The 14,457-nt window shown below is 43.8% G+C and overlaps 1 protein-coding gene across 1 annotated transcript in view; it reads right to left on the bottom strand.

Moving 5' to 3' along the window:
* TMTC2 (transmembrane O-mannosyltransferase targeting cadherins 2) overlaps positions 1-5,360 on the bottom strand; it is a 239,671-nt gene extending 234,311 nt beyond the window's left edge. Inside the window, exon 1 of the mRNA XM_065743218.1 lies at positions 4,933-5,360. Coding sequence (XP_065599290.1) covers positions 4,933-5,015 — 83 coding nt within the window. The 5' untranslated portion in view covers positions 5,016-5,360. The remainder of the gene's footprint in view (positions 1-4,932) is intronic.
* Positions 5,361-14,457: the final 9,097 nt, after the last annotated feature.

A 14,457-nucleotide genomic window follows, 5' to 3' on the forward strand; every position in this document is an offset into this window, starting at 1 on the left:
AAAGATCAGCAAGAGGCATCTGCAACCATGAGAAATTTAAAAGAGACAAGCCTCGGAGCCAAAGCACCAGAGAAGAAAGAACTTTTGGCATAAGATTCAGATCTCCAGGTAAAACATTTCCATCTTTCAATCAACATTTCTGACAAAAGTTAGGGACGATGGATTGTTTAAAAAAAGACAGTTGATCCAAAAACTGAGTCAAGCCTGTAAAGTAATTCAAAGGCTAAAATGATAAGATCTAACTGTAAACATTGGCCCAAATAACAGATTCGTTTTTACATAAATAACAATGAGAAAAAGCATCCCTCTCTTCAGATTTAGTCTGTTTCTCCAACTGTATATTTGGAGCAACTTTCACCACAGGTTGCCAGCAGGCTTGCATCTACAGCTTCAGCATCAAGTATTTCAGCTAAAGAAAGAAATTCCATAAACAAACAGCAAAGCCTGCCTCAGTCAGCTTCACTGGAAAAAAATAATCTTAGCAGCCAACAAGGAAAAGGCAAACTTCCAGATGAGGGAGGCAAAGGAGATCTAATTCAGCATTCCTGCAGCTATCAGATGGTTAACAAATTGAGATGAGAGACTTCTGTGCCTTCTGAGCAACTTTCACTCTGGCAAACTTAAAGGATTCAGAAGTGCAGCTGGAATGCATATGGGAGATGCGGAGAAAGTGGATCATTTGAATTTGTAACTTCATTGTGAGCTGGAAGAACTTCCTGCAGATGAGCTACATCCCGCCAGTGACTCAGGGAGACTCTCTGTCTGCTAACAGACATGAATTTATCCTCTGAACCACCTACCAAAAGCAACACGGTTTATGTCAGTGATATGTATGTAACAGAAATCTTAAAGCCTGTGGGGACTATTTCTTTTTTGTTTCCAAAAAGCTCTATACGATATCACCCTCATTGCAGTTAAAAAAAAAGTGGTTTTACAAACCACATTAACTTGATGAAACAGATTTTATATTTTGATCAAAGTGCTTTATTCAACACGAATTTTTATGCACAAATTTAAAGCTAAAGTCAAATTATATCTTTAGAATGACGTTCAGCATTGAAAATAGAACAGATATAATGATAATGGAACATTATCAAGCCAGATTCACCCTGCTAGGCAGTCAGTTTCTGGCTTGCTTGCTTGATCCTCAAATACAATACCTGAAAACTACGCTGCCTCAGTTGCTCAGGCATCCACTCTGCCATCTCTCTACATTTTTCCTTATCAGCAAATACAAGGGCATGCTTCACATATAAAATATCCTTCTGGTCATTTGAATTTAGCACATTTAAGACACAAAAGCAGGGACAAAGGGAAAACACTACCGAGAAACCATGAATGCCCCCTTCCTCAGTTTTTCCCCACAACTGGCCTCACTACTGGAATTGAAAAGATTGCAGGCACCTGAGAACTGGATCTACTGAAGGCTGCCAGAGAGGTGCACCTGGAGCTGAGAAACAGAGTAGATGACAAAAAGGAGCCATAAAAATCACAGATGTAAATTAATAATCAAATATACACATTCAACAAGGAGACAGATGGCAAGCAATTTTCCCCAGTGTACTTACACTTGTTCTTCCAGTGCCCGTATTTGGGTCACTTGCTAGATTAATTCTCATGGACAGACCCAACAGAGGTACTGTGCAACAGGCACAGCCTCAGACTATTTCCAAATTATGTAAAATTGACGCTACACCACAAAGGCATTTATTAGGATTACCTGAATGCACTTGTAATACTTGTAATACTGCAGGCTGTTTGACACTGTTTCTCCCACCAGCAAGGCTGCCCCATTCAGGCCCATTAAACAAAATGCAGCACTAGCCACAGAAATCTGGCCAGCACTGCCATGTTTCAGCGAGCCAGAAGTCTGGAAAAACTGGTGCTCCAGAAAACATGCACAATGGATGCAGAGAAGGTGCACTGCTCAATGTTAAAGATCACTCCTAGCGGCCCCCCTCAAAATATGCTTTCCTTCTGACGTTTGGGAGAACAAAGGGACACCTCAATGGATGAGCAGTTTCTGACACACGCTGCAGCAGCGTAGGACCCCAGGACACTCAGAGCACTAAATCTTCCACACCCCAGCAACAGGCTGACAGGGACCTGTCATACTTAGCACAGGTCGTGTGATGGACCCACAGCTCAGACTGCCTGCTTGGGGTGGGCTCAAGTGGCAAGGAAAAGTAATTATGCCAGGCTGTTAGTCTCATTGCAGACATAGGTTTCCCTCCTGTGATGCGGGCAGATATTAGCCTGAAACAAGGGTTGTATGTGCAAGCAACTAGAGATCAGCCTCCCTTAATCTGGCAAGGAGCTGGATTTAACACAGTGCAATATGTTAGATCTTCAATACATTTGCAGGAATTAAAATTGCATTTCTCCCTACCTCTTCCTACTGCTTCCAAAATGATTTTGCTCAACAACAAGTAAATGTTTATTAATATGCAACGTGAGCTCATCGTGGCATTAGACATGCATCCATCCCTCTCCCTGCATTTGTCTCTTCTTTCAGGTTAATGCGTGTCATACCCATCTTAAAATAAAAAAAAAATAAGCAGAAAGCAAAATAGATTTAATTGTTCCAAAATGAACAGGGTTATTACTGATTTCCTCCCTAGTAATCTACACATTTTTCTAGAAAATATCACAGTTGTCTGTGAAAATTGCAGCAGCAGGGAGCGGGGTGACAAAAGCTCGTTTCCAAGGTACACAGAGAAAACAACAGTGATTCCTCTTTACACTGGCTCTCAGGTTTAGAAGCTGTCACTTTCATTCACACTAATCAATAAGCCAATCGATCTAAGAGATCACATTTGCACTGATTATGAGCATGTCACGTTATCCTGCATGAAAGCAGCAGCGAGTTAGGCAGACTCAAGATGAAAAAGTGTGAACGAATACTTTTTAAATTCATTCAATTTCAGTTTCATTGGGTGAAGGGTGGGAAATAAAATATTGAATTCTTTGATACGAAGTCATAAACCTCAGAGCACAAGTAAGCTTATTATATCACTGCCCATACAGGCTTTGGTTTGGTGCAGTACAACCACTAAAATATTAAGTTTTGCCGTTGGGAAATTGATTTTGCTCTAAGAAGTTTTTACGATGCCACTTAATCTTAACAAACCTACATAAAAAAAATACAGAAAGCAATTACAGACACCCTTTATAAAGTAAGTTTGATCACTATATTAAACTTCCCCCACTCCCCCCCCCAAAAAAAAAACTGATCTAATTTCAATACACTTGGCAAAGGAAGCAGAAAAAAGGTACAGCAATATGCTGCCCTCCTGAAACAAAGATTGCAGACTCTTAGCGTAAAGGCACAATCTTGATTCACTTAAAGTTAGTAGCATGATCCATCTCCCACATGGGGGGCCATGTCCTGCAGCTCCAGCATCGACCTCCTTTTCTCTGTTACGTTTCAAGTAGGCTCCTGCAGGGCAGCAAGATTCTGTGATTACTGTTAAGGGAATCCTTCAGGACTGAGAGCCGGCCGCTGCCATTCTTAGCCCCACAATTACCAGCAAGAAACAACTGTCCTGCTTTTCCCTTCCAGGATCGCAGCTGAAAGGCACCCTAATTGGATGACCCTGCGTATGGGACCGCCATTAATTGGCTTTTAGAGTGCTCTAGTGAATACCTAAACCTTAGTTAAAATGATGAGAAGCGCTCTTTAGTTACAAGGTAAACATATCAGCATAGCCTTGCTTCAGAACACCTTTTAAACAGTGTGGGACTAACATTATGAAGACAGTGTGTAACTATCTTTTCCACCCTTTCCAAGATAACACTCAATATCCCCAGTTCCTAGCTGTGTTAAAGCACACACCCCGGCAAGATCAAGAGTAACCTTGACCTCCCCCATCAATTCTATCAGGCAACGCTTCAAATTGCTTTCTACCCCAAGCCAAATTGAACCAGCCTGCAGGTCAGGCTTCCAGGCTCGTCCTTAAACAACCCAGTTCTGCCCAAATACTGCAGCACATGCTGCTTAGGGTTACACAAATACACTACAACTCCTACAGCTCCCAACTATAAGAAGCGAGTTGAAAGTAGTGTCAGTATATCAGAATACCGCTTTCTATTGGTCCAGCTCAGAGTTGCCTTTCAGAATAACGGCTCGCTCTTTATTTTTTTTTTTCCTTTTACCGTTCGTGCGTTCCGTTTTCAGATGTCAAAAGTCGCTTAAAATAAATAAATAAATAAATAAGCCCTTGTCCTTAACCGGAAGGCTCACGCAAACACCAGAAATAAGTAATCGCTCCGCAGGACTCCGTGCAAACGACGCCAAGGACCGAAACCCGAGCTGTCCCTCTCCGAGGGGGACGCCGCTCCCTGCCCGCTTTCACGCTCTCAGCTCTCAGGACGTTGCGGGAACGGCGGAGTTCCTCCCGACGCGGCAGGTGCACGGCCGGCAGCGGCTCGAAGGGGGCAGCCCCGGCTCAGCGCTCCGACCGCAGATCGCCCCGTCCCACCCCGCGGGATGGCTCGCACCGCCCGGCAGCACCGTGCCCGCCCGCCCGCCTCCTCCCCTCCAGACCCCCATCCCCGGGCGCGGAGCGGAGAAGCTGTCAAAGTAAATCCCGGCTCTCTTTTCGGTTGGTTTAATTCCAACGGCGCATGAAGCACCCCGGGACGGTTCGTAAGTTTAGCCAGGCGTGCTGCCGTTCTCCCCTAATACATTTTAATTACGCATCCGTTCTAACCGCGATCAGATCGAGCCGGCGGAAGAGGCACCAATGGGAATGCCCGGCCCCGCCCGAAGCACTAAGGAGCGGCACCTCGTGCCCCACCGGCACCCCGCTCCCGGCCCGGGACGCCCGCCAGACGGGCAGGCTGACGGCGAGCTGTCACGGCCCCGGAGCTCCGGGCTCCCCGTTCCCCCATCCCTGCAGCCGGCAGGTGTGCAGCCCCCGCCCGCCGTACCTGTCATCGTAGCAGAAGTCAGCACTCAGCGTGTTGAGGTAGAGGGCGAGCCCCAGGGCGCTGCTCACCAACTCCGCGCTCATCTCTCCGCCCGCCGCCGCCGCCGCCGCGCTCGCACCGGGGCAGCCCCCCCGGCCCGGCCTCCCGCGCCAGCCCCGAGGCGGCCGCCCTGCCGCCGCCACCGCCGCCGTCCGCTCCCTGGCTCCGCGGGCGCCGCTCCGCGCTCCGCCGGCGGCCGCAGCCTGACGGCGTCCCCCGCTCCTCCGCCGCCCCTTAACCCATGGCAGCGGGGCGAGCGGCGGCGAGAGCGCGGCTGAGCGGGGCGCGGCGGCGGTGCCGCCCTCCTCCCACGGCTCCCGGAGGCGGCCGCCGCCGCCGCTTCTCCTCCCGGTCCCGGCCCGCGCGCCCTTTCGCTGCCGAGCCGGGCGCCGCCGCCGAGGCTCTGGGAGCGCCCGCGTGGGGCGCCCCGGGCTCCCACCGCGCCTGCGTGCGGGACCGCCCCTCGCCCGCCCCTCCGCGCCGCCCGCCCCGCCCTGCGCCCCGCCCGCACCCCGGGCGGCTCCGCTCCGACGCCGGCCCGGGCTGCGGCTCCAGCGCAGGCTGCGTGGGGCTGCTCCTTGCCCGGGTCGCGACTCGCCTCCGTGCTGCCGCCAGCCTCGAAATCTTTTTCTCTTCGCGGTTTCTTTCTGTTTTCTTTTTGTCCTTTGTGTCTTTTTTATTTTTTCATTTTTTTTTCTTTGCACTGTGCTGCTTTTTTTTTTCTCCTGCTCCCTCCTTTTCCTTCTTCTTTCTTCCCCCTCACCCCAGGTCAGCTACACACTCGGCAGGAAGGAGTCCTTCCCATGGCAGGCTTGTGATGGAGGGCACATCCCAAGGCCAGCACTACGAGCTGGGGCTCCTAAAGAGGCGCAGCTGGAGGTGGGCAGTGGGAGTGCCTGCACTAAATGAGCTGTGCAGGAAACCCAGCTGTGGGAAATAACGTGCTTAAACCATCCTCAGTAATTCATTGGAGATGGACACGTGGAATTAGGGCAAGGGCCTGGGTCTATCAAGCTGATTGTTTCTTTTATTTATTTCGTTTAGAGTTATTAACATCCTGCCTCCTCTTTCTGCCAGCTGCAATCATTCCCTGTGATTTCTATCAAGTGGCCATCATGCTTCCCCAGAAGAAGGGAAGTCTGTGCAGCGAGCTCCATCTAATAAATTGAGAGCTTTTAACAACTTCTCTTACCCTGCTCTGTGATTATTTAACACTGTTCTTAGCAGCTTCACAATATGCTAAGTGCATAAAAACCTCTTTCAAGTAATATTAAAAGTGCTCTTGAGAAGGCTGCCCCAAGTGCCACAAACATCTTGGCTACTTTTCCTCAGGCTCGGGTGTATGCTACCACCACCAGACAGTAATTGCAGACAGGATGAGGGGGGCACCCTGAGAGCTTCAAGGGGCCATTAGCAGATCACATTAATTTGCGACTTGTGTGTGAAACTTCTCAGCCTGAAGCACAGCATGCAGTAACCCAGATTTTAGGAGCTCATACGCTTTGTCAGAACAACTGCAGTCCTTACGTTTGAACGCCAGTTCTCTATGTTCCCAGACCTACTGCCAAAATCCCGATTGTCATGACTTAGTCCTTGCCACAGTGGGATTGCTGAGCTTCCACATTAGGGCTGTGCAACTCCTCTTCTGGAACATCCTAATAAACTCTGCATAAAAATCAGCATAATTGCTGCTGAGTCACAGTGGCAGAAGTCTCTCCTTCTCCATCAAGAACATCTGTTTCTTTTTCTTCAAGGGGCAAGGCTACTGGCTAGGGCAGATGGTTAGAAACAGAATCACAAAACATTGTAAGAGTTGTAAGAGATCCACAAGGATCATCAAGTCCAACTTCTGCCTCCACAAAGAACCACTCAAAATCAAATCCTATGTCTGAAAACGTTGTCCAAGTGTTCCTTGAACTCCAGCAGGTTGGGGCCGTGACCGCTGTCCCAGGTCCATGCCGTTCCCTCAGGTCCTGTCACTGCCATAAGGGAGCCACCATGCCGTGCCACCATGAGGCCTCCCCTTTGCCTCCTCAGCTCTGGACTGATCCAATCAAGGGACTTCAGCCACTCCTCATACCCCTTTGTCCTCCCCTTCACCGCCTTTGAGGCGCTCCTTTGGATGATCTCTAATAGTTTTATGTCCTCACTTTCTGTCATAAGTTCATAAGTTCATAAGTTCATAAGTTCATAAGTTCATAAGGTTGGAAAGGACCTATAAGATCATCTAGTCCAACCATCCTCTTATCACTATCTCTACCCAACTACTAAATTAAGTCCTTTAGCACCTCATCTAAACGCTTCTTGAACAGCGCTAGGGATGGTGCCTCAACCACCTCCCTAGGCAGGCCATTCCAGTGCCTGACCACTCTTTCAGAAAAGAAATGCTTCCTGAGGTCTAATCTAAGCTTTAGAAACAAAACAAATTCTCTGGCGATAAAGTTCAGCCAAGCCTCTCACTGACTTATAAACCCAAATGTCAACATGGGTGGGGTACAGTGCACAGATTGCAGTGCCTGCAGCCGGCCCTGCACCTGCTTTATGGAAAGAAATGGATGGAAAAGTGTGTGTGTGTTGCTCCACCTGACAGTACTGGGACCCCAAGCACCAGGCCAAGCTGAGGCAGCGGGTGCAGAGAGCTGGATGCAGGCTCAGCACCAAAGCAAACAACACTGCTGGAGAGCACAAGAGGGTAGAAATCCAAGTGTGCTAGGGGAATCCCATCTGTTCTTCGGTTAGTTAAAATAATAAATGCACTGGAGCTATGAACGACGTTATCTATTATGCTATCAGGAGATGTCAGATAACATTCTGACTCACAGCAGATTTACTGTGTGACGCATGGTAATCACAAGGTATCAAAAGAGGTAATTCAGAAGTTCAGATGTGTCACTAAGAAGCCATTTCCAAAATAACCTTCTCTTCCAGAAACTCATTGTCACAGATTCTGGTATCAGGGAAAAGGGAAGAAGTGGAGGGTTGTAACAACACATAATAATAACAGTAATTGTGAAGATAACTAGCATGATGCAATTTAACAGCTGATCTATTGTATATAGCTTAGTAGACAAATTCATATGCTTTATTATAGTTATGGCACTCAAAATTGATCTATTTTAACATCAAGCAGGAAATTTCTTCATCACATATATTTTAGATTCTCATTCAATTCAATTCATGCTACAACATCCTTCACCTAAGCCGTGCCTGAAAGATTAAGTTGTGGCATGGCATGTAGAAATACACGTCTGTCATAGTGACAGATTTTGTTAACCGGTCACTGACTATGAGACCTTAAATGTCAGGGTAATGCATGTGGTGCAGATCCCTCAGCAGATTAGATTAGACACTTCAATTTCTGTACATGGGGTTCACTTGATGAAGCTTGTAGAAAATGTTTGTGCCAGGTTCCTCCAAGCATTTGAGAAAGGTTAGCTGGAAGTGGTTATTAGAATATTAAATGTTACTGTAGGAATAATCAAGTGGATTTATTATTTATTATTTTTTTTGCCAGTTGCTATGCTTAGATACCATTATTAAAAGGCATAATAGTGTGCATATTTTGAACACCCTAATGATGTGACTTAATGAGTCCCAGAAATGTAAACTTTGGTGCATCTCAAAACACCCCCTCAGTTGCTGTTGTCAGGGAGAAGCTGGTATTATCTGAGGAAATAGATCAAATTAATTGAATACTTACATGGGCAAGTGACCTTGTTTTATCAAAAGTGAGAGAAAGTGGGGTAGAGAAGAATGTTTCAGCTAAGTGCCTTTTCCAGAATTGCTCACTGATTCAGAGGCAAGACTGTTTAATTTCTATATCAGGATCTAAGCTTTCATTTTCCTATCACAGTAATGTGATCACACTAATTCTCAACAGATCAGCTTTTTTGCTCTTCGTGACGTTGTAGTTTTTTCTTCTGTTAATGTTATGATAGTAATAACATCAGCAATGGCAGTTAAAATAAAAATACATTGCAAATGCTTAACAGTGAAATCTGATGGAAATCTGCAGTGAAAACTAAATACATGCAGAAAAAAAAAAAAAAAGAAAGAAAAAGAAAAGAAAAACAAGTATATGCAGGTCTTGCATCACTATGAAGAAGAGATCTTAGCCAAACACATTTCCTAAGGAAGCACATTTCCAGGAAGCACCAATTCCTGCTTTAGATCAGTCAGTGGAGCTAGAGTATTGCTGCAGAACTGGAGGGAGAGAGAAAAAATGTGTGAGAGAAGGGGTGGGAGGGGGGGGAGCGGGGAAGCCAGTGCAATGCTACTTTGACCTAATGCAATTACACTGAATGTCTAGGAAGAAGAAAGTTTTAAGCAAATTTCTTCTATGCACTGAACATGCAAATCTGTTTATGTAACTCACAGGTGAGCATACCTTGAATGAGCTGATCGCTCAAAATCACTGTAATTAAAAATGATAACATATCTTGTGGAAAACTTACATTTAAAACCTAAATATATGAAGGAATATGAATATCTCATTCTTCAGAGATTTCTTCCACTTAGGTGCCGGTGTGGGTTTGTTAGGTTTAGTCAACATCAGATGATGCAGAAACCTGAAGTTTCTAAATACCTAAGCCTACACAGTTAATGTCACCTATGTATCTAGATTTTTGCTGCTTGATATTTTCAGAACCACTAAAAAAGATCCTGTATTACTTGAAGCTTTAGCATATTCATGATGAAAAATAATGGTTATCAGAGTGAGCCTTTTCGTATCCCCCCAATCCCTTTAAGTCTTGAGACAAAGTTAGGAGCATGCATAGCAGCATAGAGATGATCCTGTTTCAACCAGTGTCATGGGATACAGGAGGTATCAGCAAAATCAGGTGAATGAATTAGAACTGTTGTGTTGTAACTCTGATGTAACTGCACCAACATCAGGCAGTCCTTGACAGGACACTTTCCTTGCCAGTATGTTTTAGTACAATACCAGTTATTTGTGGGATAGAAGAGCCATAGCTTCTGCACTGGCAATCAGGGCATTCCTTTAGCAAACATGCAGTCCGGAATCAGATGTCTGCTCCAGAGCAGGAAGGAAAGGAAAGATGGTGAACCCAGCTCCTTGACAGCTCTTCTGAAGAGCTTTAAACTGTAAAGGGCTTGTAAGGAGGGCTAATGAAGCTGACTGATGAATTTTTAGGAAAACAAACTAATTGATACAGGCTCCTACCTCCAAAAGACGTTTCCTGATAATAAACATAAAGACAGAGGTAGACATACTGATTCCTATTTATTTATTTATTTTTAATGAGATCTAACCGTTAATTTTTGGACATTTTTGGTTTAATGTTCTGTTACAGTTGAGAAGACAATAGTCAAACTTGTTTTTTGCTTCTCCATGATTAAAAACCTCCAGATACTTTGTGGATTATCCATATGCAGTAATTTAGGTGTCCCCACATTAAGCTCACTGTCCTCTTACCAATTCTCCCTTCACTTGACTGGGCCTTTTCATTTTGGATAGTCTCCTAAACCGATCATTTGTATCCTCTTCACCTGTGCGCAGTAGGAAACGATGTTGCATCTCAAATCTCCAAAGGATAGTTTTAATACTGTAGACACTGAATATTATTTTGCAGGAAGATACTGTTGACTTGTACTGATTTCCGATGATAAGCTCACTACTGCTTGAAGTAAAAACCTGACAGAGGAAAATGCAGTTTTCCATCTCTTCAGAAATTTCAAGGATAGTTTTCTTAATGTTACTCCATTCTATATGAATCCTAATCCGCTTCACGTATTTATCTCTATATTTATCTACATCGCGTTTATCTACCTTGTCCTTCGTGACAGCTCAAAGTAAGATCAAAAAGTTTTTAATCCTGGCTGTCCAGAGTAAGTTGACAGTGTAAACGTGCAGACAGCTCAGCATGTCACACACAAGAACACTGTAGCCTCTTTACTGTTTGCTTATTCATAGCTTACAAAAATAGCAACATACTTGTTTTCTTTGTGGTTTCTTTCATCAAAACAGCTCAAATAAATATGCACCCTTAAAAGACGGCTCTGGAAATAAATAACCCTCATTTTACTCAAGTGGACATGGAGGCAACTTCCATTTGTGCCATTTTACCCAGATTATATGATAACTCCGTAGCAGAAGAGGAACTTGTCCTGGATCCCAGCCCTGGTTCCCAGCCATTCCCAGTTTGCTTTCGTCATGAGATCATCCTTTCATTCACAGTAATTGATATTTTCTCAGATAAAACACAATGGAATTATCCAAGGGATTAATTTGGCCTAAAACCTTAATTCTGAGAAAAGCTCTACTTGACAGATGGATGCCTGCAACATGACCAAGAAGCCCATGGCTCACAGCCTCAATTTTGTGCAGGTGGAGGAAAGAGAGTATGAGTGGTATATCATATCCTGCCTCTCATCATTTCTTGGCAGGTGCATTGCCCAGTAGATGGAAAAGCTTCATCAACAGCTGAAAATCTGTTTCTTGTCATCCTCCTTCCCATAGAAAGAAGTGAGTCATCATACTGTCCATCAGACCTGTATTTTTCAGCGTACTGACATTTCCCTTGATATACAGATGTTGAAAGACAGTTTAATTTCAGTCTAGATCTGTCTATTTATACATCATTTGTCCCTCAAATGGGATATAGGTTGTGAAAATTGGACAAAAAATGATACGTCTCTATGGCAGCAACATCAGAACTTCATCCCATGGCGGACCAAAACCAGCCAAAGATGCAAGTGTAATTTCCACCTTATCCCTGCAGATTTTCTATGGAATAACCTAATTTACTTCTTTTCTCCAGTACAATCTTGGCTTCCTGCTCTACAAGCATGAAGTAAAGCCAGGAAAACTATGATTACTCTTATTTTAAAGAGAATGTGTCAACATTACTGAAACGTATCTAGCACCAGCAGAAGCACAAATCTCAAGAGTTAACTAAACAAAGGAAAATTATTATAAGGAGTAAACCTCTGAATCTTTCTGAACAGACTCAGTTTGATTTTTCATATTAATGTTGGAATCAAATGTCATTCTGTACTGTAACGTAGACAAGTCCTGAGAGGATAGTCAAGGCGTTCTAGGCTCCTAATGAACAATAAAGCTGAAAGAGCAACTAAATTAGAAGAAACTAAATTGTTTCTTCTCCTCTGCTTGCTCAGTTTGAGAAACATCTCCTCTATATATGTGAATTACTGTATGAAAATCTCAGTTGGCCTCTGTCTCCCCTACTTGAAAATACAATTAACACATGCTAGCAATAACATCACATTCAATTTAATTTTTAGTATATTAAAGACAATACTACTTCGATTCAGAGGTAAGATAATTGCTTCATTTATGTGTACATGCACAAAAATAGAAAACATGAACTGTATTCATTTGCTAGACAGAAGTAGCATAAGTTCAATCAGTTCAGTGGAGCATTTTCAGCCTTTAGCCAACTGCAGTGACTCAGGTTATGCAGGTGACCCAGATTTCTCCTATGCTGTGTCACAGACATCTAGATATAGAACTGAACTTTCTGCAATCAGTGAGTCAATTGTTTGGCTACAGGCTGTTACTACAGACACTGGATTCCATCTATATTTGTGTGTGCCATAGAGTGCCATGAAGTGAAAGCTACAGACTTCAGCGTAGACAGCAAAACTAAAATTCATTGGAGACACTACTGAAGCAGTTTTTTTCTTCCATATACACTGGCACAAGTGAGAGAATTTCCTGTTTGCCAAGCACAAACTTTCTAATTTATTTACAATCATTTTCTTGAAACTTTTGCTTACGCTGTTTGATTGGGAAGATTTCCCTTGTTCTAGCTCCCGTGAACATTGCGATCACCAAACAGACCTATTTATATCCAGGTCTTTGTGTTCTGGTAACAGCACATCTGGACTTCAATCAGCCTCTGAAGACACTTAAGATAACTTAGGATTTTAATATTATTTTAAACATATATATTTTATTTGTAAAGTTGATAAAAAAAAAGGTTGTGGTTGCCATTCCCATTAGAAAGTTTTGGAAAACACAGATATCTTACTGAATACCTTTAGTGGAAAACACTGGCTTTCTGTGTCAAAGCTTTCCTTTGTTTTCCTAAATCAGCTAACAAGTGAAAGATACAACCTGCTTTGTCAACAGCAGGATTTTCCCATACATTAGCTACCATGTGGTTAAAACTGTATTTTCTAACGTAGTCACATTGTCAGAGATTTTGGATGATATTTGCAGCTGGTATAACTTGTCATAACTTCAGCAGAACTGCCACAATTCCTATCACCTAGCGTCTATTCCTTAATACTTGGTTCAGAGGGAGGCATGAAAAGAGATAAACAGGTCTCAGGAATGTTGACATTTTAAATTCCTTCCTACCCTATTTTTCACAAGAAAGAGCATTACGTTTGGCTATGTAAATAGATCCCAGATTTTAAAATAGCCAAGTTCTTTTCTGCCTCAAGGAGAAAGAAAGATATAAACCAGAATTATTGGCTTTCTGTAATATTTTATATTCAATTTTCTCCTGTTACGTCCATGCCATGTAATTGTGTGCACATGTGTACATGCATGGTCCTTGTTGTACAGGGTTACAGCCAGATTCTTGACAGAGTGCCAGGGCTCTACCAGGGGTTCAGGGAGTTGCTGCGTGCTCTCCTTTATTCCGTGTACAACAATGAGTTCTCCTTCCCATATCTGCCAAATGCATGGTTTTATCCCATTGATATCTATTTGGCATCAGGCTGTTGCTCACTAACCCTTCACCACAGCTATTAATCACATGCACATGTGAAGTGCTGTTTGCAAGGGGTGGGTTCACATCTGCTTTGTTGTCTCATTTTATTACAGACTCTAACACCAGTCTTCTGGCCTAGCCTTTCTCACCAGTACACTGCTGAAATAGATACCCCTGAGTGATTTCTGGCTCTCCACCCCATTCCCTATTCCCCATAACATATATACCTGCCGAAAGAGTAGGGCATATCCAACCATTCCCAGGAAACTCTTTTCCATTATCTGAGCATCCTCTCTCTCTTCCTTGTCCAAAACACTGCATCCCACAACCCTACACAACCTCTCTGTACTACAGTGCCTTTTAGTGAAGGGCTTTTGAGAAAATTGAACATTGAACAGTCTGCACATTCTCTGTGGTTCATGCATTTGGTCTCAGTGCTTTCCTCATTTGGGCTGGTTTGGATTGTTTCCATCATCAGCTGCAAGCGGTGGTTGGCTATAACGTTCCTATGACATAGTCCTGTATGCATACAAGTAGCCCACAGATAACCCACAAAGTACTGGTTTTCCCTGGTTACAGCTGAAATCAGATTAGAGAAAGTTACATTATTTGCAAACTCGGCCTTCCTTCAATAAAAAACTATTCAACTTTGAAAGAGTACCAACAAAAATGCTACCAGATAAGCATATCCCTGGGGCTCCAGAGCAGCAGCATTCTAGCAAAACAGCTACCAAACAAGGCTCCATAAATGCTCATGGTAACCCAGAGTGTTTACTAGTGA

Source organism: Cyrtonyx montezumae, unplaced genomic scaffold, assembly GCF_038088225.1.
Source record: "Cyrtonyx montezumae isolate F1298 unplaced genomic scaffold, pur_monq_1.0 scaffold_3, whole genome shotgun sequence".
Taxonomy (NCBI): domain Eukaryota; kingdom Metazoa; phylum Chordata; class Aves; order Galliformes; family Odontophoridae; genus Cyrtonyx; species Cyrtonyx montezumae.